Below are 26,336 nucleotides of genomic sequence, written 5' to 3' on the forward strand. Positions count from 1 at the left end.
GGGGTACGCTTCTGGTCTCCTTGGCCCCAGGCCTGAGTGGTCACGAATGCATCCCTGAAGGGTTGGGATGCCCACTGTCAGGATTTGCAGGTGAGTGACCTATGGTCTTCATCAGAAGCCAGGTGCCATATCAACAGGCTGGAGTTGCAAGCCATCAGGTTAGCCCCGAGGGCTTGTGCCCTGTCTCTCAAAGGGAAGCATGTCTGGCATCTGGTGATGGCTCTTAGAAGACTGACTTTTTTTTTTTAAGAATATGACCGAAGCAATCAATTGTTGTGGAGGATCATCCTGTTGTATCCTTATTAAAGTTTTTTAATGGGTGATTAGCATCCTCTTGGGATTTTTTCCTTCTGCAACCTTCAAACACGCGCGTGGGTGTGGGACTGAAGCATGGGGCATAGACATGCTATATATACACGATGCCTGATGTCTGTTCTGTAGCCGGACAAGATGGATCGACGGCCGAGTCGAAATCCACTACGCCCCCTTGTCAATGTTTCCGAACAACAGTGCTGGATGATGGATATCTATCTTGATGTGGAATCTGCGGGAGAACAATTCATAGAAAGATCTTTACAGTGAGAAATTTCTCCTTCTGAGGGCTTCCAGCGGCTGGATCTTGGAGCAGAGGATGGGAATGGTTTTTCCCACTGGTGCAGGGGTCAAATCACAGATGAAGGTGTTCAGGAAATCTGCCGAGAGACGGGGCTTTGCCAGGCAAGTGAAGAAAGGGCTCCTGCCGATATTTGAACAGCGAGTTCCTGGGCCTTTAGTGGGCTGCTGCTCTTTGTATGGGTCTTGGCAACAACAGTGAACTGATGAAAGCCTGCAGGAGTGCTCCTTTTATCCAGGATACAGGCTTTAGTTGCCCCCAGCCCACCAAAGGTAAGGATTTGCACCATTCAAACTGGCAAGAACTGTCCAATCCTGGACAGCCTTTGGCCACTGCATCTTCCCAGCAACACACAACTGGCAGGGATGTGGCTTAGTCCAAACAGATCCAGCCCCCAACAGGCAGCCATACACACAGACCTGCACTTTGCCTGTGAAAGCTGGAGCGTTCCCTGTGAAATTGCTTACCATATATAAAAAAAGCTGGCCACTTCAGGGTAGGAAGAAGGTCAAACTACAAATGGACAGTTTAAAATCTTGTGGCACAGCCATTTTAGTGTATATTGTACTCTTATTGACATTAAGTGGTCAAATGCATAAGTGCACAAGACTTTACAAAAGAAACACAAAAGTGTCTGCTGCCACCAGCTCATTCTGGACACATCCTTCAAGTAACCATAAAGTCACTAAAAAAAAGTTACAGGGACACAAGGTGTCCCTACCGCACTTCACAGAAGGTGATGTGTGCAGGAGAAATACAAACATCTTTACTATGGAGAACATGGCTCTCCTTCAGTGATATCTATTGGGACTGATTGGTGCCCCCACAATAGATGAGCCTAGCAATCGTAAGTGGAGCAAAAAGGCTTAATTTACCTCCGAAAGTCAGGAAAGGTTCAATACAATAGCAAAAAGAAGGGTATTCCATTGTCTATGGAGGAAAAGCAGCAAACAGTAAAATATTTCCTAACATGTGCTCTGCAGGTTTAGCAGAGAAACATCTGCTTACACCACATTCATATAACTGGCAATACAGCTTCACATCAAACGTGGAATATGGCATTTCTAGTAAAACAAAATCTAGTTACTGGCAGAGTGGTCTGTAGTAAAGCAGTCTGATAACTCCCCAAAGATGATTTAAAAAGTACTTATAACATCAGTTTTCTGTGCAGTCTGTCAAAAGTATTGGAAAACCTAATGAACTCCAGACTTATTGCAAGCAGGAGATTTTCATCTGGCTGAAGTACACAAGGTGGGGATGCTGACTGGTAGAGGAGATGATCTTCTCCTCCCCCCCTTTGCCCCCCGCCACCTCCCAGGCCGCCCCAAATGCTCCCCATTAGTAAAAGAGACAAACAAGCAAATGGGTAGTAAGAAATTACAACTGGCAGCAGTTTCCTACCCCACACATTGCCTTAAAGAATGCCCCAGTGGTTCTCTCTCTCTCTGGATTTATAAAGCACCAACATGGCCCGCTACGGGTGTCACAATGCTAATGCATCGACCAGAACGGCTAACCGCAGGAAGACCAGAATAATGTTTTTAGTAGATGTTCACAGAAGGTATTTATGGAGTTCCCTGTGCTGGACCAAATGGTAATTGCTAATGTTGCAAACTGCCAAGTGAGAGGCACTTCTCTCATTGCCTCACTTTAGAACATCCTATTGTACAGCAAGCACTTGGATCAATGTTTATGCCAATCCTCCTACAGTTTGCACATTAATTAATTTTCCATTAGTTTCGTTCTGTTTGGTATTCTAATCAGTGTCATTATTTCAATATCCAGAATCCCATAGACGACACGCATTTCAATTTAGTACTGATGTCCTCTTCATAGGGACATTCTCTCACAATCTTTAATTGGTTTCCACTTTAGAAAGACCATCGAGTTTCCTCTTTGGGTTGCCAGAATCCTAATTACATTACTTCGGCGTGCCTTGCCTCGTGTTAGCAATACTATATTGAATGATCCAGATTGACCAGAAATAGTGGTGCACTTAGTTGTGAATACAAAGATTAAGAGGATCAGGAATGCAAGGTGTTATGCACTGAAAAAGAAAAACCTGAAGAAGAGCATACAGCTTGAAACATGTGCCCGGTATGTGATTTTGGTTATGAAACTTTGAAATAATGAGACTGCGATTAAACTAGAATACCAAACTAAACAAATCTAATGGAAAATTCTTTAATGTACAAACTGTGGAAGGTTTTTTGTAGTTTGCTAAAGGACCTATAGCATTCACTTCTGCAAACCTCAACTGGAAGTGAGTTCCACAAAACAGTAGTGTGAGTTTGTAAAGAGTTTGAAAAGAGTACCTCAAAGCTTTCTTCCATTTATAGCGTGGGACTATCACTAATCTTTTATAACAGGAATGTAAATGCCTATTAGGCTTGTTAGACACAATTGTATGCAGTACCCTTTGGGTGCACTACAACAACCCTGACCTCCTGGCAATAGGAATCCAACCTTTTGTATAAGTCTGTACTACAAAGGTTGGTAGCGTGTTGAGAAGCCAGGCTTATCTCAAGAGGGGTCAATGTGAGCTGTAGGGGAGTTGCACAGAGATTCACAGTGACAAGTATTCAAATAAACACTTACACACGAGGTTTCTTGATTTAAACAATTATTAATGTATTTATCAGTCAGTTAGAATAAGCCTTCTCCAGAAGGGGCAATATAACAGTAACACTCAAATACACTTCAATCAAGGATCTTCCTGGAGCTCTCGGCCAGCTTAAAAGCAACGCTCACGATCAGGTGTTCTTCTCCTTGGTTATTCGGTTCCAGCAGTGACTGCAGTGGAATTTCAACCAGCTCCAAGAGGATGTCCAGATGGCTTCCTTTGGAGTTGATTGGTCCCACCAACTCAAAGGGAGAAGTTGTCCTTGCAGGGGCTTCTGTCATACAAATTTGGAGTTTCAGCACAGCAGCAGGGGTTCACCGGGCAAACCAACAGTCCAGGAGTTGCAGCAGGTGTCCTCTTCAAGGTCCTCTTTGGATTCCTTCGTCCAGTGGTCGACTCTGCCTTCCAAGCCAAAAAGCCTTGCTTTTTATGCAGGTTTCTCCCATTCTCCCACCCAGCAGGGTGGCTGTCCTTTACGGACAGCCAGCCGGGTCAATCACCTAAGAGTGCATTCCTGTCTCCTAGGAGATTAATCACAGGGAGCTTCGGGCACCTCCCTCGCTTTCTGCCCTCTCCAGTCCCCCTGGAGCCAGAGGCGGGCTTCACTCGTGAATCCCGCCAAAGGCAAAATGAACAAAGGGACCAAACCTGGTTTGGCACGCAGAGTAAATCTCAACAAGGACCTTTCCACAAAGAAATGGCGAAAAAAGACGACCAGGGCCATTTTGACAATAATGGCACCCTTGGGTGCTTTACTGCAGCTGCGAAAGCAACCCACGGTAAATTCGCACCACGGTAGTTAAAAGTAAACCACTGCCACCAGCCATTCAGTGAGGAAAGGGTAACACAAAATCATTACATGAGAAGCTAGACAAAGGAGATACTAAGTAACCCCTCCAGCACCCTATTGTAATATAGTGTGTGCTGGGTCTAGAAAGTTATAAGTGTAAGTAAAGTCAATTTCACTTTACTGCTCTTGAAAACAGTAGTTTATCTAAGAGAAGGTATTTCAAATTTCCCAAAGGTTTAAAGACTTCCCTGTGCCACAGCACTGAAGGTGCTGTGTGACACAATGTAAAAAGATTATGCCTATGGAATTTGTCAGACTCCACAACCAAAAGAAACACAGTTCAAAATCACATTAAAATACATGAGAGAGTGGGGAAAAAAGGGTCTCACTCTCACCAGGTTAATAATTCAAGTCCTCAAAACCCATTAAAGTTGCTGGCGGTCTCTAAGGTAGAGAGGAATTGGTACATTTCTGAGAATTCTCCCTAACAAGGCTGATATCGTTTAATTGTGTTTGTGTGAGGTTTCATTTGAACTTTTGCACACTAAATAAATCATGTTTGCCAGATGGACCGTTTGTTGCTTTGTGTCATGGGGATGAACACATTTCTGTCTTTCACCTGCAGTCTGTGCATCCCTCTCTTGGGCAGAGTAATGTGGGCCTGCTTAGGAGTTCTAGTGACAATCCTTACAGCATCACTTCAAAACAAGTGACGGTAATATAAGGCTGCTTCCAGTTTGTGTGATTGATGAGGCTCTGGGGCTCTTTAAAAAGACCCATAATTATGTTTAGATTTCGTATTGTTGCTTTAAAAAGCAAAGATTGTTTACTCAAGGGCTGTTTGCGCTATTAACTACTGATGTGTGTATATAGACGGTGCTGCCATAATGTGTGATTTCAAGTGTCCCCTTCATTGTCCCCATATATATTTGTAGGGCTTTGACAGCGTATAGTAATGTCTTCTAGCAGTCTCTTCTTTGGTATTCTATTGTTTACTGATATTTTGCATGTTTTCCATTTTTAGCTCGTAGCTGGTCTTCGTTTTAGCGTTCATCAGCTGTCTGAGATGGACAATTCTGTGAAGTTTGATTTACAAATCCGCAGGTAAACAAATACTCTACCATTAAAATGTTGCTTCACTTCTGGCAATGCATTTGAATTGCTCATTTATTTTGTAATATATATTTGAGTGGAAGGATGGGAGGGTGAAGGCTGTCTTTGCACTGTTGAAAATCATATTTAATAATCCAATTCATGAAGGATACATTTTTGGATGATTTAAATCTCACTTTATTTTTAGCATGAATTGAAGGAGCATCGAAAGAATATATTTACTATCACCACTTTTTTTTTTCTGAAACAGATTCGTAGCATGGTTTTCTTTTTTATGTAATATTGAGGCAATAATCTCTGCTACTGTGGGCCATACCAGGTGCTAACTTCGCTGCTAGCCTGAGTTGACTTTGAAGAAGGATAAGTGCCACACCTGCCCGCGATGTCAGTGATTATAGCCGCCATGTCAGCAAACATCCCTGTTGCTTAGGACATTGTTTTTTCCAAAAGAAACTGCCAGTGTGGGCTGGTTACTATGGCCAAAAAAATAAAAAACTACACCCATCATGGCCACTATGGAAATGGCAAAGGGAGCTTAGCAAGTCCCTTTGCGTGTCCATGTCGCGGCAATGCTGCGAATAAGGAATAAATCGCGCCGGAACGGAGGGACTTGAGTAAGTGGTTTAGGGGTAGCGGGAAGCAAAGGGGGCAAGTAAAGAAGTGGTTAGGGGTGATAGGTGGCTGAGAGAATGGCTGCCAGCTGGGGTCTCGCTTGTGTTGAATGCAGGCTTTCACCATCTAATAATGCCCAGATTCTTCAGGTTCTAATACACTTCAGTATTCTCATTAATGTTGATTAAGATTTGTGATGCCTTCTGTCTAATCTATTAATCTGTTCCGTGGCCATATGTTTGTAATAAAGTACATTAATATTCATAGCATTAATATTCGTTTCATGCACAAGAAAGAAACATGTAGTCAAACGTTTTATTATTTCCAAAAGTTAGTACATGTTTTCACAGGAATAAAATAACATGCCAGAAAACGGCATTATTGTACTCAGTTCATATGTTTAATCTGCAACACGAATAGACATTCTGCAATAGGAGCCCATTGATGAAATATAGCTTTTTTAACTGTAAGAAAAGTCACTGAATAAGCTAGAGAAGCATTCTGACAGCTCATTTTAGAGGCTGATTGGATGCAAGATATCCAGATAAAAACTTTTGAAATAACTAGGCAGCAGGATAAATGGTTACAATCCATGGTGGGAGGTGGTGTGCAAAAAATGTGTACCGGAGGGTATTACGCAGTGGAGTAACTTTGCTGAAAATGTTGGAGGGACATGACATCTGAGTCAATTGAATGGGGACAAAATGGTGCGCCATCAAAGTTGGGGGGGACAAACACCCGGTGCCCAACAGCCCTCCCCCCCCCCCCGTAAAATTACACCCATGGTATTACATCCCCCCTTTTCACTTCACTTCATCGGGATGTTGGAATGCAGTCTGTAATTCCTAATATAGTCTGCATTCTCACACTGAGATTGAATGTGTCTGCTTCTTGGCTTCATACTGCTGGCCATGCCTTGTACTGCCACAGAATTAAACGCGTATTGTTGAGAGGAGCCTTCGCAGAAAAGATACTGCTGCAGGAAGAAGGCATCGGGTTTCATGGAAGTGAGGCCTAGCAAAATTAAAAGGGTAACATTAACGAGACATTTTTGTTGTACCAAACAGCAAACAACTGAACACATGATACTGTGCTGCAAGTCCTTTTACTTGTCTTTATAAAAAAGTGTCCACATGTCTACATTTTACCTGCATATTAACTCGTGCATTTAAAGATCTGTTTAAGTTCTTTAGAATATTTAAAATGTCTGTGCACTATTTTGTTCCCCATCGCGTGCCAATAGCCTTTTAGACATGGGCATGGGTCATTATCGTGTGGGATAATGCCCTTCCTCAATTTATTGTCCAAGCATATGCCCCTACCTTGCACCCCAGGTTCTGTACATGTGGGTCATCCATTTTCTGCCTTAAGGAGCAGGAAATATGTCCTGGTGCACAGCAAATATTTGACTCCTCCACAGTATTTGTACCCTAGTGTCTCTTCTGCGTGATCTCCTCCAGTGAGTGATTCCAGATTGGACCCTGGAAAAAGGCAAGCTGCAACTGATATTTATTCTGCCACCTGCACCTAAGGTTTGAAAACTGCCTCTGCACCACAGTAACGGCCTTATCTACTGTTAGGAAAGATTTCTCTTTTGGCAACTTCCCCCCCATATTCTGTGGGCTCCCATACATTTTGCTTATGCTTTTGAGCCTGTGCTGACATTGTACAGGGAAACGTAGCCTTCAGCTTCACTCCCCTGGCTTTTTGTTCATTTGGTTATGGCAAAACTTATCAGTCCTTCAGACTATCGGTACTGGGAAACTGTTTCCCCTTGTGTCTTTTTACCTTTTGAACCGTGCATACAGAATCTTACAATGCAGTATAGTGGGGATACTTTTGTATTACCCTAGCCTTTTACATTTGGGATTTCATTTTTGTTCACTTTTATGTGCCTATAGACAAGCCGGTGGCAGAAATTTACTTTTTACCATTGTTGCATTATTTCTAGTGTGCACATTGGGATTTACCACCTGTAGCTACTAAACTTGGCTGGCTTTCTAAATTGTCACAGCCACAGGATTTTCACTTGTCCTTTGGCCATATTGTTTGGCTGCCTTCTTGCCTTGTTGGGTCAGGAAATCCCATATATGGTCAATTGGTCATGCTTTCACGGACTACTGCATGCCATTAGTGTGTAGGCCCAGGAAGTGGGTGGGACTGTCTGGTCACACTCCACATCGTGGTGCCTGAAAGTCTAGGTGTGGGGCATGAGTGAAACCCACAGTGGTCCCTTATTGGACCACTGCTTGCTGTTTGAATGGTGCAAATCCTTACCACTGTTTGGCTTTGACTTGCTTCCAGCCACGATTTGGGATAAGAGGACTCCTGCAGCCATTTTTTCAGATCAGCGTTGGAGCCAAGTATCCTGTATAGATGAGCAGCCGACTGAAGATCTGTGGATGAATGCCGAAAAGGCCTGGCATTCCTTCCTTCATTTGACCCGATGAAGCCCTGCTAGATAACCTGATCGGCGAAGGCCCTCTGCGGTGCTTCAACCCTTTGACTGGTGGGACCAACCAGTCTCAACGCATTCTCGAGGATCTAGCTGTCCTGAAATGTCAAATGTCGCTGGATCACCTGGTGGACTGACCAGCTCTCCATTGGGCTACCTCGGTAGAATCAGCGCCGGAGCTTTGGTAGGCGCTAGCTTGTTGCGTAAGTCACGTTCCTGTCGTATTTAATCCTCCCATCATCAAGGGATCCTGTTGTGGAAGGTCTTCAACCCCGACTGGAAGGATGCCTGCTGTCACCTGAGTGCACTAGCCGTTGCTGGAACTCAACTTCCCCTGTCTCGTGAAGTGGCCTGAAGGTCTAAATCGGTGACCACAGCATTTCTTCTTCTCAAACGGTTGTACTCTGCTCCTGAAAACGACCAGAAGAATCCTTACACCGCAGCTCCTGTGCACCTCTCACGGGAACCAACGCTGGGAAAAGCTACCTTCACCAACCCCCAGTAGACCCATCTAGTTATCTGGGAAAATCAAGGGGGCAGGTAATTTCAACACATTCACCTTCTCCTGTTCTCTTACACTTTGGCTATTCCATCACTTTTTGATGGTTGGATCTAAAAGCTAGCATCTTAAAGATTGGAATATAATTGTGCCTACCTATAACTTTGTTGAATATTTTCTCGAACATTTCACCACCACAAGACCTCTTCCTACATCATCTTTGTGACATTGGAGCACAAGGCCCCATAGATCATAGTTATTTGTTAAGTTAGGGTATATTTCCAGTGACTTGCTTCCATTCTACTGCATCACTCCTTACATTGTTTTTGTTGAATAAGTTTTTTTTAAAAACGTTTTTTATTGATTTTATTTCAACAAATAACACAACCAAACTTATAGTGCATATAATATTTCGTGTATACATCACTTTATTCGTGTCCACTGCTTCACCCATTCCCTCCCTTCCTCCCAAACCTACTCTCCTCCATGTTCTATTTCTTCGTCTTGCAGTAGGGATTCCTTTTCAATGGTATCTGTTGGATCTTGATCACTTGACCAGTCTTACGTTGGCCCAAATAATTCAGCTATTAGTTGCTTCCAAGCTATCAAGGTTCCAACCTCCTCCTCCCCCTCCACCTCCACCCCCCCCCCCAAGCATTGCTTGCTTCCTGCCATACTGTAGTTCCAGCTTCAGCCTATTTCTGTAGGTCTTTCCACCATACTTCTATTCTAGGTCTATGACGTACCTTCCACCCCATAGCTATTCTTCTCTTTGCAAGTACATACGCCAGGTCTTTCAATTTACTCACATGCTTAAGTTTACGTGGTCCGGGAAACCCTCCTATTAGGCAAGCCCACACTGTATCCACCACTATATTAATCCATTTTTCTTCCAGCCTATGTTCTATTTCTCCCCGAAATCTCTCTATTACTGGACATGACCAGAACATGTGTACTATTGCGGCGTTTTCTTCGTCACATTTGGGGCATGATTGCCATCCTGCGTTTTTGAATTTGGCTATCCTATGGGGTGTCATATATGCCCTGTGGGTTATATATAATTGTATCTGTTGTACTCTTGCATTTCTTGACACTTTTTTGTGGTACCCTTGGGCTTGTTCCCACATCCCATCACTCATTGGGGCACCCACTTCTTCCCAGTCTTGTCACAGTTGTACCACCTCCCTTCCCACTTTGGACATCATCATCTCATATATCCGAGATATCTCATGTCCCCCCTCTACTATGTCATATATTGTATCTATGGTGGCATCCGGTTCATCTTCTAGTGCTATTTCGGACCACGTCTCTTTGATTCGCCGCACCACCCTATGGTATGCGATATACTGTCCCGTATGTAACCCGGTTTCCTCCATCAACCCCTCAAAGTCCTTTATGCTCCCCTCTTGCCACATGTCGCCCATTGTTGCTATCCCTACTGTTTCCCAATGCTTCCTGATCATCAGTCTTAGTTGCTTTTCCTTTCCCGCCAGTGCGATTAATGGCACTTGTGGGGAACACGGGGATGGATTCTCCATTATCTGACAGGCTCTACGCCATATCTCCCACCCGAGTATCATCATCTTTGGGTGTCCTTCCATTTCAGATTTGGGCAACCACATCATTTCTTTTAAGAAGAACGGGGCACAGTCCAATCGGAAAAGCCTGGATTCTGAGGTTGGTTCTTCATAGAGCCATTTAGCTACACATTGCAGCTGACTTACTATGTAATAAATTTCATAGTTTGGCAGTTTTATACCCTCTTTCTCGTTTGAGTTTTGTATCTTACAAAGGGCCACTCTGTTGCTTGTCCCATGCCAGAGAAATTCCCTACATATCCGGGTGGTTCTTTGCCAGGTTAAACAGCATATCAAGTATGGGATGTTCCCAAAATAATGGAACAGTCTTGGCAGGACCACCATTTTAAGCATTGCCCCTCTTCCCATCATTGCCAAGGGGAGCTTTACCCAGAACTTCATACTATTTTCAATATTCTTGATGGCTTTCTCCGTGTTATATTGATGCTCTGCTTCCACCGTATGGTATATGTTTATCCCAAGATATCGAAATGTGCTGACCTCCCATGGTTTCTCGAAAACTGGTAACTGTTCTAATGGGATCCCTTTATATCTGCCCAGTGGGAATATACAGGATTTTTTTGGGATCACGGCTATGCCTGAAAGCCTTGCAAATCTCTCCATCACTTCCAGAACATACTGGAGGTTATCTTCTGGGAAGCGTAAATACAGCAACATATCATCAGCGTATAAGTAAATTATATGCGGCTCCCCTTTTTGGTAATGCCTATTATGTCATATTGTTGTCTCGGGTAAATCGCCAGGGGCTCTAGGGCTAAAATATACAGCATGGGGGACCACGGGCATCCCTGCCGCCTAGTACCTCTGTTGAGTTGCTACCTCTCTGATATTACTGCTCCTGTTTTGACCCCGGCCAACGGTGCGCTATATAATAATTCAGCCCATCAGAGATACCCCAGTCCTATTCCATAGTTGGTCAGGGCCGCAATCAGCCATGGCCATTTGACCGAGTCCAAGGCCTTTATTGCATCCAGCGATACTTTCGCCATCTCGCCCGCATCCCCGTTTGTGTGTTCGATGACTTGATGGAGTCGCCTGAGATTGTTGGATATGTTCCTGTTAGGGACATAACCGGTCTGGTCGGGTTGTATCAATTTATCAATGACCCTCCACATTCTGTTTGCCAAGACCGCTGTTAATATTTTACTGTCTTGGTTCAACATTGATAAGGGTCTATATGAGCCACAATCATAGCCCGGCTTATTGGGTTTGGGGAGTGGTATGATAATCGCCTCTCTTAGGGACTCTGGTAGTCTTCCAATTTCATATGCTTCATTTAGCATCTCTAAGAGCGGGGGGGAGGGGAGGAAGTACCTCATTTTTGTACATTTTATAAAATTCACTAGGGAGTCCGTCGGCCCCCAGAGTCCTGCTAGTGGGTAGCCGTCTCACTACCTCTTCCATTTCCTCTAGAGTGATCGGAGCGTGCAGCTCCTCTCGCTCTTCTGCGCTAATCTTCAGCAATCCAATATCCTCCAGTGTTTCTCTTATTTCCTTGCTAGCACTTTCCTCTACATCTCCGTACAGGAGGCAGTAATAATCTGCGAACTCCTGATTAACTCCTTCTTGGGTGTCTACTATGCGCCTATCATCCTTCACTACCGTTTGAATTGTAGGTCTAGGGGTCTCGCTTTTATATAGCCATGCCAGCGCTCTCCCTGGTTTGTCCCCTCCTGCGTGCTGCCTCTCTATGTACTTTTTATAGTTGAGATTGCACAATCTCTCCCAGTGCCCTACGCATTTCTGCTGCAGCCTGAGTATTACCTCATTATCCTCCTTGGTATTACCTCCCCTTCTTAACGCTATTTATAGCTCTGTTTCCACGTCTTGTAGTTCGACTAAGATCCCTCCTTGTAGTTCCTTGGACTTGGCTATAGCTATCCCCCTCACTACCACTTTAAAGGCTTCCCAGAGCGTGCCCGCTGTCTCCACACTGCCAGTGTTGATCTCAAAATAGCTTATTATTTCCTCTCTCATGTCCTCCCTAAAAATAGTATCTTTCATTGCCTCTGCTCTGAGGCGCCATGTCGGTATCTTTGCTCTCGGGGGTCGGTATTGCCATACTAGTATCAGTGGCGAGTGGTCTGAAAGGACCCTCGCTTTATATTCTGCCTGCGCTATTTCTGTCATTGGGTCTTGTGTGACGAATACATAGTCCACCCTGGTGTGTAGATCTTGGGGGCTGAATAGTGAGAGTATTGTCTATCTTGTAGATGGTGCGACCTCCATACATCCTCGAACCCGAAATCCGTTAGCAGTGACTGCAGTGTCCTAGCAGCTGGATTGGGTCTCTCTATTTTGTTATCTGAGCTGTCTAGTTTCGGGTTTAATACATAGTCTCCTCCCCAGATCACTGCCCCCCCCCCCCCAAGCTACTGCCGAGTTTGGTATATAGGGTTCTAAAATATGCCGCCGTGTCCTGATTCGGGGCATATGTGTTTATAATACATATTTCCTTGTTTTCCACCAACCCTTTTATTATAACTATCCTCCTGTCTGCCTCAACTGTGGATTGCAATAGCTGAAACGGGACATGCGGTGCCACCCAGGTAATCACCCCTCTAGCATAGGCCGAATACGTTGCGCCTACAACGGTCCCCCTCCACTTCTTCCAGATCACCTCCAGCTTTTCTTTTGTGAGGTGTGTCTCTTGTATCAAGGCTATGTCTATTTTCTGCCTGCGCAGATGCATCATAATCTTATTCCTTTTTATATAGCTATTGAGCCCCCTAACATTCCAAGTAACTACTTTAAGGTCTCCCATGACATAATGGGTTCCCACTCCTCCCTCCACAGGTACAGTCCATGTCTAGGTTTCCCCTCCCTTACATGTAGGCTTGTTCTCCAATACAAACTCCTCCCATAAAAACTCCCCTTAACTATAAACACTTCAACTTCCCCAAAACCCCCCCATCCGCCTTCACCCCCTGCCCCAATTTACCCTCCAACCCCTTCCCACCCCTACCCCTCCTTAACTGTTGCCCAGCTCCATCCCTGGATCTCAGGCACCCCCGCATTTAGCCCTTTTCCAGCAATTGCCATACTCATGGCTCAGCAGGGTGATCGCCTTATTGGCAATCCTACTACTCTACTTCCCGGGGGTAGGCTGTCTTCATCTTGTGACTCCTGTTTTGTTAATCCAGTTAAGCGCGCTAAGCGCTACCTATGTGGCTTTTGCAATTTATATTCTAGTTCCATATGTTCAAATGTCACGTGGTACCATTCCCAGCTACTATATTTCCTAGCCACATTATGTCAATTAGTTCTGCAGTCTCTGCCCCGGTCCCTTCCTCCCGCCTTTTATCATACATGGCTTTTCATTCACTTATGTTACTCCGGACCTTGTTCTTCATCTCGTTCCGGGCAGCCGTGTGCATCCAACCATGCCGTCACATCCTCCGGAGTGTCGAAGAAGTGCGCTTTACCTTTATGTAGCACTTTGAGCTTTGCAGGATACAGAAGCATATATTTGAATCCGGCTGTGCGCAGTCTCCTCTTGACCGCGACATAGCTCTAGCGCTGTCTCTGCACCAGCATGGCATAATCCAGGTATGCTGTAATGGTCGCGGACACCCTTTTTATCGTCCCTCCTTTCTGGAAGAATTCCAAGATCTTCTCTCGGTCCCTATAGTTCAGGATCTTGGCTATGATTGCTCGAGGGGGCGGGGGGCTCCAGGTTGCGGCTTCCTCATCAGGGCCCTGTGCGCGCTTTCGATTGCAAACCCCTGGGAGAGCTTGCTAACCCCTATTTCCTGTATAATCGTGTTCTCCACATAGTCCGTGGGGTCTTGGCCTTCTTCCCCCTCCGGCAGGCCGACCACGCGTATGTTATGCGTCTCGATCTTCCTTCGGCCTCCTGTGCGTGGTTCTCCAGGTTGGCCATCGGTTTCAGTATGTGGACTTCCTTGGTATTACTCGTGCTAGTGTCCGTATTGGTTTTCACCGTGCTCTCTATGCCACTTGTTCTTTCCGCAAGCGCTCTCACATCTTGTCTCAGCAGATTGACCTCTATGCCCACTGCATCTATTTTCGTTTCCAATGCGGTCCTCCGGTCTGTCATCGATATTCCCCACAAGGTTTTCAATTCCATGATAGCCGTTAGGATCAAGTGGTCCTCTTGCGGTGTAGCCGCGTCTGCAGGTACGGCGGCCATACCTTGAGCTGGGGTTGTGGGCGGCTTTTGCACCTTGGCAAAAATGTCCATTGTGGGTTGCTTGCCCTTGATTTTACCTCCCTTGGCAGACAATATTCACCCATGTTACCTCAGGGTCCGTTCTCCCAGGAGGTTCGCCAGTATCACTTCCCGCAGGCTTCCTTAAGTTGTTATGAGTATCCGTGCCACCTGTTGATCGCTTCCCCCAGGCAATGTCCTTGCACTTGATCTCGATCTGTGCCTCCTCTTTGCTGCAGTAATACTTGGCGTCGCACGCCGCGCCGTGGCCTGTGCATCAACTTGTCCACCCCACCACTCTTTGCGATGCCTGTTTGTGGCACTCCTTTGTTCCTGTATCCCTTTCCGCTACCTTTGCATGTTGTGCCTGGTCTTCTCGTTATGTGCCTCCACTCGGGGGAGCCTTGTCCAGGCGCTTCCGCACACTTCGGGGGATCCCTGTGCCCAAAGGTCCTCAGGGGGGGGGTCAAAATAATCCAATTCTGTTCCAGTGCTTTCTCATGGGTCTGTGTATGGCCTTAGACCTCTGTCAGCTGGACCCTTCTGCGTTTGTCTGCAGACGATTACTTCTGTGCCTTAGCGTGTTGCTACGCGCACCATGGCAGTTAGGCTATGCCTTTCCGTTTTGGGCAGCGTATGGTAACCATGTGATTGACCTGTATCTCCCCTCTCATCCGGTTCGTATAGTTCTCAGTTTTGCCTGAACCTTCTCCCCCGCTCCATCATCTTCTCTATTTCACTGTCTCTGTCCTCTCCCCACCTCTTACAGCGCTTGCTTCTTTCTGAGCCGTGCTTCCCTGAGGACAATTTGCCGCATGCTATCCATTGTGCTCCTCCTGTCCTTCAGCATTATGCCGTGTATCATGTTTCTAGGTCTGCAGTCTCAGCTTGTGGGCAATGTTATTTAACTGCATGCGCACTTTGTTATTGCCGTTCTTGGCACCGGGGGGGCACACCAGGCTTAGCCCCTAAGCACGTTCCCAGGCTCCGGCGAGTGTCTGCCAGGTCTCTTGCAGCTGCGTACCAATTGCTTTGTTATATGTACGCTCCCCTCGGGTCACGTGTCAGGACCCTGCTCCTTAGTATTATATGCTCGTCCTGTCCAAGCAATGTGCACGCTCTTAGTTATTGCTGTGTAGTATGCCCACTGCTTGTGCGTCTGCGCCTTCTGGGTTTCATTACATTTAATACAGTCGAGCCGCAGGCCCCGGACTCACCCGCTGCCTTGACTGATGTCTCCGCCCACATCAACGCGCTCCTCGCATCTGCTTGCGGTGCCAAGGGGGGGGCTCCGGTCCTCTGCTTGCCCGTATGCCTCACTGTCTCTGGGGGCTGGACCCGCTTCTCTCAATGGTCTCCGCACACAACGCGTCCGCCCGGCGCACTCCACAACGACCCTCTGTGCCCGATCGGCCATCCCACTCGGGCTATGTTGTCAGCTGCACTCCGCTGGCATTCATGCTCTGCTTTTCTCATCCGCTCGGGGGCCCGTGCTGCCACAGCTGTTCGTCTTTTCACGGGGTCTTGCCAGCTGTCCTCTTTTCTTTCAGCAGCTCGCTCCTCCGCTGCTATCGCCCTCTGGGGTCCCTTTGTCCCGGGTCGCTGCCATCTTGTTGTTGCCACGGTTCGCGACCCGAGTTACAAAGTGTCTTATCTTTTCATGGCACAATTCGTACACTGATGTTCATTTCATGGTCTCTCCATCTTCACGCACCTTTGGTGCTATTTTGGGACCTCGGTTCAAAGTCTGGCTGCATACGCTTCCACGGATCGTCTGTCGGATCACAGAGCCCTCTGGAGTTGCAGCCTACTCCATGGCTGCCAAGCCACGGCCAAAGTTTTTGTTGAATAAGTTATTGAATGCATTCCTAAGAACCTAAAGGTGACTGCATATATGTTTTATAATTGAGTGTTGTGTAATTTTATCACATGGTTGTTTCATTTCCTAGTGTGTTTTTTTGGGCCTAGAATAAAGGACGGATTTGTGTATTTGCCTGTTTAAATAGATTTATTGTATGCTTCACTGTGTGGACTCATTGTGGACCCCTGATCCCACTCGTTCTTTACTGAGTATAGCCTAGACTACTCTCCACGTTTACCTTGGTTGGGTTCGGCTAATCTTGGAGTTCCCCTGTTCAGTATAACTAGATGGTTGCCTCCCAAAATATGGCCCCTAGTCCAGATTCTAGAAATCCATCTAGATCCATCTTTTGTTACTTTAGAATGTTGAAGCAGACACATTGTACAGATTCTATCGTGCAGCTCTGAAATTGAAACTGAACATCATCATTTTATGGCTCTTCATCTATTGGCTGCTCTTCTGGGTCCATGCATCTTCAGGATCTGGTGATGATCTTCATATCTCTGCAGTTACCCTAAAGATAGTACTGTGTTATTGTCTTTCAGATAAAATGTTAGAGACGTTTCTGCTTGCATTAACTTAACTAACACTGTTCCAAAGAATCTGATGGTCAGCGACAGCACAAAAAGATCCCTAAAGGGATGCTCTGACTTGACAAGGACATTTCTGGTTGTGATCGAAGGTCAAGCAATGATACAAGTATCATAATAGAAATGTGTTTTTAAAAACATGTTTTATTCAGTGTTTGATTTTTTTAAAATGTATTTATCGTTTATAGCACCAACCTAGCTGTAGAGCAGTTGAGCGCCGTACACCATGTGGCAGCCAGCATTGAGCATGGCTTTCTTGGCAGTAGTGCGGTACTATTGGCGAATAAACATGGTTTTAGTTATGCAGGAGGTATTCAGTCAGGAAAAGGATGAGAACAAATGGCTGTAGGAGCTAAGGAAAGATTTACAAATCATACAGAAGTGTATAATGATACAGGGCCCGGAATGGGAGAAAACAAAGTGGGATCATAGCTTAATGTGCCCAACACCTGCAGTAGGGGTCTGTGCTGAATCCTGTGAATCCCTCACTGAACCCCTGCCTAAAGTGTCCTCCCAGGTGGCCAGGGAAAGGCAAACACTTCCTGATCCTGGCCTTAGGGGTGGTGCTCTGCAGGAGGATCACCTGGAAGGAGAAAAGGCTCAGGGAGGTGAGAGGAATCCATGGGATGAGATGCAGTATTTGCCTTATTTTGAAGGTGACTTTTTTCCACTCCCACGATATGTAATGGCTTGTTGCCCCAATAACCCTTCTGTTTCACGGGCTGACCATTTTAGTGTGGGTGGAATTAGTCTTTCACAAACTCTGGGAACTCGGTTGAAAATTCCACTAACTGCCAAAGGTGTAAGGGAGGAAAGTGTATATATGTTAACAGAATTCAATTTAAAGCCTTATATTCCTCTTTTCCAAAAGGTCTAAGGATTTATGTGATATTTCTTTAGAAAAAGTTAGAAAAACTAACTTTTTCGCCAGGGACTTTCAAGTTCCATAATTCCTTTAGTACGGAGACCCGGAAGAGGGATCTAGAGGAAAAGAACTGTAGGAGTGGTTCACTAATTAACCTTGACGACCCACACCTCTGAGGGAGACTGAGAAGCTTAAATGTTCCCTTCACGTGCAGGTCGTGGAGAAGCAGTGTGGGCTGTATTTGCAGTCGGAGGGTGGGCCTGGAGGAGCGAGAAGACGCTAGATGACTGTGGGCCCTGAGAGGGGCTGTGCCTCTAATCCTCCCTGTGCGGAGACCATGCAGCAGGAAGCATGAGGGAGAGAAATGCTTGCCCCTTCCCAAAGCGTTGTGCAGAGATTATGCAGCAGGAAGCAGAAGAGGTGAAGGAGGCCGGGAGAGCTCTGGTGGCAGGATTGCACTGGAGACTCTTTGGAGCATCAGAGGGTCTGAATTAACATGTGGCAGTGGAGGCAGGCCAGGAGGATTTGTATACCGTGCCGAGACGAGCCATGGTCATTGAAGTCCTGTGAGCGTCCAGCGTAACGGTGGAAAGCGACTTAACAGTTGAGTTCACTGCCTGGGAGTGACACTGGAGTGTTCTGCTGTTGTCCACGTGCTCCCAGTCAGCCTGTTCATTTGCGTATGGACAAAAGAGGTATTGTTGAATACCAAACTGTCAGAAAGCAATGAAAGTGGTGTGTAATGATACAAAGTAACTATAAAAGCCAGTTTGTGAGTTTATAGCAATCACAACAGAGGAATCCTGCTTAAAACTGAATTTTGCAACAAATACCCAGGCCAAGTTAGTGAATCCTGAGCACTACCAATTCAACAAGTATTGCCCAAATCAAAAGGGATTGGGAAAATGTGCACAGATTGTAAGATCAACTACTTGTGTTTTGGGAAATCTAAAACTCTGGCTGATTTAAGCTCACAATACCAAAGACAAGGCAGAAGCAGAATAAGACGTTGTCCTTACCACTGTTTGGCTGTCATTACAAAGGTTGTGGAAAGGTTGCAAATAGGCTGCCCTTGTGATGAGGGTTATCCAGAGGGAGTGGATCAAACTTGCCCAGGAATCCTAAGGAGTACTAATGTGGTTCCTTGTTTTCCCTTAACTTGTCTGAAGTCTGAGGCTGGAGAAGACTATTGAAGTTATGCTAAGTTGGAAGTGAACATTAAAGCATTTTCTGTTCTTGTTGTTGAAGTAGTAGATGGGCAGGCGAGTATATGATGATATGGCATTTATACACAAGTGTTTCAAGGCGTGACGGGGCAAGGGATGGGGAACAGAGGGAAGACAGACAACCATCTTAGTAGGCCAGGTGTCATTCAGATTTCTCACATGCATGGGAAGAGGAAAAAGTGTGTGCGGGAAGGGGGAGGGGCAGTGCAGTGAATGGGATAATAGAATAAATGAGATAAATAAAAATACGGCCAGCTGAGCGGGAGGCAAGTGCAAGGTAAGTGCAGACATGAGTGCTGGTAGGGGGACTGTAGGGATACAGAAAACAGTCCCCAGGTGCGTGGGTTGCCAGGGAGGCAGTGCAGGTGTGCAACTGGTGGGGCCTGGGCCCGAGATCAGAAGGGTGGCCAGGTAACCAGTGCAATTTGCGTTTCAGCCAGGATTTCAGCAGGGGAGAGAAAGCAGAAGCAAAGAGGAAGGTTTTAAGGTGCCTCAGGAACCGGAGATGGTTGTCCTCACGTTTCAGGGAGGCTGTTCCAGAGGGAGGCACCAGCCGACAAAAGATCTACCATCAACTCGTTGCTTGGAGAAGCGACTGACCCTGAGGGAGTTGGAGACAGATGAGCAAAGAGTTCGAGGAGGAAGATATTTAGGAAGAGACAGTTGAAGGTATTGCGACCACAGGCCCCAGAAGGCCTTGTGAACAATGCAGAGGGTTTCCAACTTAATCCTCGCAGCCACTGGGAGCCAGTGCAGAGATTTCAGTCCTGGAGCGATACGATCCCTGGGCTTGAGGCCAAGGACAAGTCTCAGTCCTGTTCTGGATGAGTTGCAGAGGGCAGAGAGTAGAAGCAGGCAGATTTAGAAAGAGGCTGTTGCAATAGTCCAGCCTAGAGAGAACTAGAGCTCTGGAGACAGTGAGCTTCTGGGGGAAGGAGAGGGAAGGAAGAATATCTCTGAGGAGGTGCAGCTGGTAGTGTGACTAAGAGACGTCAAAGATGTGAGATGTGAGGAGAGGAGATTGTGGCGTCGAAGATGACCCCAAGGTTTTTAGAGAGGCCGGGCCACAGAGTGGCAGGAAAGGAGGGCGCGGGTGTGCTGATGAGGAGAATCTGTCTTACTGGCATTAAAGCAGAGATTATTGGCGCACACCACTCCTGGATAGCAGACAGTCAGTCAGAGATGAGTGAAGGAGAAGAGGTGGCTGAAGGTAGCCTGAAAATGAGCTGAGGGTCATCCGCATAGCACTGGAAGTTGGGGCAGAGAGCGGCAATGTGGTGGGCAAGAAGTGGCAGGTATTGGTTGAACAGCCAGGGATAGAGGTTAGACCCCTGGGGAACACCACAGGTAGAGATAGAGGAGAGGAAGGACCCAAGTTGGTCGATCAGAGGGGAAGGAAGCCAGCCATGCCAGGGCCTGACCAGTGATACCCAGGTTATGACGGAGATGGTTGAGCAGGATGGCATGGTTGACTGTGTCAAAGGCAGAAGAGAGATCAAGCAAGATGAGGACACAGGGGGTGTTAGAATCAAGGTTGGAGAGCAGGTCTTCTTGGATGTTCAGGAGAGCAGTTTCTGTGCTTCTGGCAGCTCTGAAGCCATACTGATGATCATGAAGACAACCAACAGATTCAGTGTGGCGACTGAGATGGGAGATGGCCAGCTTTTCCAGGAGTTTGCTCGGGAAAGGAGTGATGGAGATTGGGCGATAGTTAGCCAGGCAGGACCGGTCGGCAGAGGCTTTAGGAGGGTGCACAAGGGAGTGCTTCAGGGGGGATGGGAAGACTCCAGTGGTGAAGGAGTGGTTGCTGATGTCGGCCAGAGCAGGAGCCAGGGAGTCTATGTGGTCCTTGATAGCTTTGGAGGAACCAGGATGAACCTGTTTCGACAAGACTTCATAGATCGGACTTGTCTAGAAACGTTGTCTAGGGAGAACAGGGGGAAAGGCAGAGAAGGAGGGAGGAGAGGTGGCTGAAGAAGGGCCAGAGGAAGAGCAGGAAGGAGTGGGAGAGAAAGAGGGAGAGGACAGGATGTCCTGAGTTTTAGAGATGAAATGAGAAGCCAGATCCGTGCAGAGGGCCTGGGAAGGGACAGGAGAGGTAGAGACTGCAGCAGGATTGGCCAGTTCCTTGCAGATTTTAAAGAGTTCGGCCGAGTTGTTAGATGCAGCAGAGATGCAGGCTTGGATGTGAGCTCGCTTCTTCGTGCGGACAGAAAGCCGGCATTGCCTTTGGAGCAGGAGACAGGCCAGTTTGTCAGAGGATGTACCAGAAGCACGCCATTTCCTCTCAGCCACCCTGCACTTGCGTTTGAGGGTGACGAGGTCTGAGTTGTACCAGGAGTTGCACTTGGCTTTGGACTTCAAGTGGATCCTCATGACAGGGGCAGGTACATTGAGAGTATCAGATATAGCACAGAGGAGCATGGAAAGGGCTGTGTCAGGGTGTGTGTCAGCCAAAGGGGGAGTGAAGGGGGAGAAAGTGGCGGCGAAACCTCAACTGACACGCACTTCATGGGTCGGGTGACCGAGAAGGTGGGTGGCAGTTCTGGAGTTGGCTTGGCCTGAGGGGTAGAGAGGGTGAGTTGGGAGGAAGGGAGAAAGTGATCACTCCAGGAGAGACGAGTGGTGAGAGGGATAGAAAGGGGAAGGTCTGAAGAGATCAGGACATCGAGAGTATGCCCTGCAGAGAGAGTCGGCCATCCCAGATTTCCTTGTTTTTCCTTTGAACTGTGGAGGAAACCCTTATTGAATCTGGGGAAGGGAGGTTCCCCCAGGTCATAAGTGACATTAATCATATTATGAATCAGGTCATATATTATGTATTGCTATTTGTCATATATTTCCTTTTTGCTTTGCTTGTTATATAAGTGTGATGGTGAAAGACCCCTTTGTTAGTGTTTCCTTTAGTTTATTTTAGGCAGGGAAATCCTCGTCAGGGTAGGCATAGTGAGGCATTTACCTGTTTATTAAAATAGCTAAAGTTGAAACCTATTTATAAAGTTGTCCACCTCACATTCTGACCCCTCACAGTGCCTCTTAATTCATACATTAAGAGTCCTTGTCCCTGCTGAGACACACTAATCTACAAAGCAATGTTCAAAGATATGGACAAAAGAAAGATCCAAAACCTTGTCTTAATTCCTTAGCATCCTAGATAACCCCATGTAAAAATACACGACTGTCCAAGTCTTGGCCAACGTAGAGTCCACAAAACCCATTCTGAAATGTCAAGCCCTAATCTATAACACAAAGGGCCCTTTTTTGTTGGTAGGTTCTTCCAACGGGTTAGACACAGTCTGGACCATTCTTCAGGATTCCTGCTTTTGCATTTCACTTCTAAATCCCCAATAAGTCTCTGGTTTCACTAACTTATCTTGTAGGTTTCTCCCCACCCTCTGACTTTCAGTTTGAACTGAGTGTTCCTCAGTGCTTTTCACTATACTCTTGGGTTCATTCCCTATGTGTTATACTCGACAATACGAGGTAGGTCTCTCCCAGAACACTTGCTGCTTAGCAGTTAGGAGATGGTTCTCCTATGTACCAGATTTCTCAGTATTCACAGTTCATGTCCCTTATTGACTTTTGGTTTCTCAACATCTCAGATTCAGGTTTGTCCTAGGCCTTTGGCAAGTGTTGCTGTGATGGAATGACTGGAGTACAGGGTTGCGTAGTGAATAAAACTCCAACTCAGACGCACACTACTACCAAACCAGCAATTATCCCAATCAGAAAGGTAAAAGGTATTGAAGAGTTAGTCCTCACATGTCCAAGTGTTTAGGTGTGCATTTATCATCTGCTGCCTCACCAGCTTGTGAGACTGAGTGCACCATTCCACCTGCTTGGTTATTCTGTGGAGGACCATAAAGGTGAAGTTGTTTGCGCTAAGAGAAGGAGCAGTGTATTTGCTCAGAGGAGCAGCAGTATTTCATAGCCTAAAAGTAGACGGTCATGGTAACTATTCCTTTTACAGGAAACCGCTGGGAGTGGGTGGGGTAGGGAGCAATGGTTAAGAACACTCCGACTAGAAGGAGATTGACAATAAAAGAATCAGAGACTGATAGTTAAGTTTTAGGCAAGATTGTATGCAGTACCATTTGGGTGCACTACACTAACCTTGACCACCTGGCAATCGGGACCCAACCTTTGGTATAAGTCTGAACTGCACAGGTTGGTAGTGTGGCTGAGCAGCCAGGCTCATCTCAAGAGGGGTCAAAGTGAGCAGTAATGTTGTGACAGTTTCACAGTAGCAGTTATTCAAATTAACACTTACACTCAAGGTTTCTTAATAAACAATTATTAATGTATTTCACAGTCGGTTGTATAAGCCATCTTCATAAGGCAGCAACATATATGTAACAATTAAAATACACTTCAAAACACATAGTTTCTCTATATCAGATTATACCCATTGGGGATGGCGCACACACTTCCTACACCCTCAGGTGACTTAAATAGCTAGGACACTGTGGACATTGATTTATCACTGGTACATTTAGAGCAATACTGAGTTTGGTGAAAAGATAGAATAGAGGGAGAAGACAAAGGTTAACAAATAATTCATAAACGGGTAAGTACTTTTGAAACCTTTCAATGTTCAGTAAATTAACCCTTTCCTGGGGAAAAGATAAAGCAGAGAGTCAAAGGTAAGAAGTCACACAGGGAGCCAGGACAGCCAATGTTAATTGCACAGTGTCAAGGGGAGCTGAAGATGATCTTTGCAGGTAGGTAGGTAAAAAGTCTTGCACGATGTTTGTAGAAATGTTTGTTGAAAAATAGAACACTTGGACTAGAATAAGTAAGTGGAAAGTATCAGAAGCAAACTCGCAGAGCGCCAAAAGCAGTAGCGACGCGAAGCATCGTCCGCTTCAATTCCGGATAAAGGGTCATGTGAGCGCTTGGCCGTACGTCGGAGAGACGTGCAAAGAGTGGATCTCTGCAGGTAGTATGGGGAATCCCACGGGCATCCATCTTGGAACTACCTGTAAGAAGAGTACCGCACAAGCGGGTACGTGCCCAAAAAGACCATCTGCGGCGATGTGTAACAAAACTGCTCACATAGAATCAGATACTGCTAGTGCCTCTGCTGGTCTCACCCGACCTTGGACATCTACAGAACAGGGAGAGATCCAACAGACACAGGTGGAAAGGATGATGCCCTGCAAATCATGAGGACGAGAACCAGAGGACTGTCACCCACCATAGGAGAACTGTTCAGCAAGGCAACAGTAGTGTGGCAAAGTGTTACACCCATCCGAAGGCTGCATTATGCCAGGAGAACCATTCCATGGGGTGCAGCAATGTCATAAGGACCAGACTGCTTAGAGAGAGCCTTGCTGCAGAGAACAGACCTGAATTTACCAGCTATACCTAGCATCTTGTCGGAGGAGGTTTTCTGTAGGTGGACCCCGGAAGAGATCCCAAAAGTCTGTTATCCCAACACACAACCCCGGAACCTTAACTGGCCCACATGAATCCAAGCGCACAGGAATAGGGGAGTATTTCTAAACGGAGGGAAGGGGACTGGGTCGTGCATGGAGGACATCCCTGGGTATGGCTGGGGGTGAATCCTAGAGTACTACGAGTCAAGGAGGGGGTGGGACCCAGTGACCCCAGTGCAGCAAGAACAAGCTCACCAAGGAAGACTCGACAGACAACCAATCATCTGAGGGGGGTGGTATAAGGGCAGGATCCAAAATGGCAGATATGCCCTTTCTCTTTCAGACTGCCCAACCAGAAGACTGCTCCAGGGAAACCTGAATCAACAGGAACCTGTATCACAAAGGTCTTTGCCTTGCATAGTTCTTCCAATACTGCCTGCATATGAATGGAAGGTGGCCTCTGTGACCCGGAAACGCATCCAACTTTGTGTCTAATTATAACCACTGGCCATCATCCTGGAATGAGGCAGCAATACATAGCTTCCCATTGATTACCAGTATATCCTCTGGTTTTTCCTCAATGTCCCATGGCTATACTTGGCACAGGGGTAGACCAGGGATGTCATCCCCATGCCACCCCTGAGTCCTACATTACTTGGCAGTTGGCAACACATGGCCCTCTTGGTCATCTCCTCAACCTTTAGATCAAGGCAGGGCACTTCATCAGAAGTGCTATAAAGATGGGACTGGCAGAGATAGTGTTCAGAGCTAAATTGATGAACCAAGAAGTATGAGAATCAGAGGTGGATGTGAGAAGAAAAATGAGTGAGAGTGTCAGGATCCGAGTTGCCCACGTAGTGTAGTGGACGAATGTTTCCACCTGATGTGCCCCTCTGGTGTTGCAATCAGACAACCAGAGCAGCTAATCAGAGGAAAGAAGGATACCAGATGAGATCCATGTGTTGCAATAGGAGACTGCTTCCAGAGGATCAGTGTCGTAGAAGCCGATGTCGAGAAGGCAAGAGGGGATGCGTAGGACAGGAACACACAGTGAACCTACAAGCGAAGTGCGAGGTTTAATCACAATGTGCATATGCAGGACAACCACTCTTTTGGAACCTAGAATGTAGTTTGCAATGGTATACAGTTAGATGAGATGCATAAATGATAGTACTGATGCTGTACTAGTCAATACAAATCTAGGCCCCCTCCCCTTATCCAAGGCTAAATCAAATAAACAAGAAAACCCCTTACGGGCTTACCGGAGTAAAGTCTGTGCAGTCTTAAGAAGTTCCAAGCAGAGAGGCAAGGTGGGGAAGGTCCGGTCTCCAGAGGAAAAAACACAGCCTAACCCGACGGCACGAGGACGCCCAAGTACACTGAGGCAGTCTCTAGTCGGTGTACAAATGTCAGTGTTCCAAATTACCCCAAAAAACTCAGGTATCCAAAGTTCATAAATCCCAAATTCAGCAGATGAAGACACTGTTCCGAAATGGACGAGATCGAAGAGCGGCACAACAAGAGGGGCAGAAACAAGGCAGTTCCGTTAGCTTTCCATGGTCATAACACAGATGCAGCAGGCACGTAGCAAGGGGCAATCCAAGGCGAAAATACAATAAACGGTCTGGGTCAAGGCACAAGAGTTCCAGAAGCAAGGAGGGGAAAAACCAGGGCAAGGAAACAAGGAAAAACACAAGGAACTTTTGTAACGCTACTAATACAAATCAGAAGCACTGGGCAACAAGTGGGAGGTGCTTAAACACAGGTCATGTGATGACGCTACGTGCTACTCGACGTTGACGATACCAGGAAAGGACGGGACGCCAACGTTGCCATGCCAACTTCCAGGCACCTGGCTGCAGCGTTCTTAAAGTGCTATAGGCGTATGGTCGTGGACCGTTCATACGCGTGGACATGACAGAGAGGTGTAAAGATGAATTTC

At 46.4% G+C, this 26,336-nt stretch overlaps 1 protein-coding gene across 1 annotated transcript in view; it reads left to right on the forward strand.

The window, feature by feature from the left end:
• Positions 1-26,336, forward strand: part of ITGAV (integrin subunit alpha V) — an 800,372-nt gene that overhangs the window by 586,547 nt on the left and 187,489 nt on the right. The window contains exon 22 of the mRNA XM_069615781.1: positions 5,051-5,130. Coding sequence (XP_069471882.1) covers positions 5,051-5,130 — 80 coding nt within the window. The remainder of the gene's footprint in view (positions 1-5,050; positions 5,131-26,336) is intronic.

Source organism: Ambystoma mexicanum, chromosome 9, assembly GCF_040938575.1.
Source record: "Ambystoma mexicanum isolate Mex_15411 chromosome 9, UKY_AmexF1_1, whole genome shotgun sequence".
NCBI lineage: Eukaryota > Metazoa > Chordata > Amphibia > Caudata > Ambystomatidae > Ambystoma > Ambystoma mexicanum.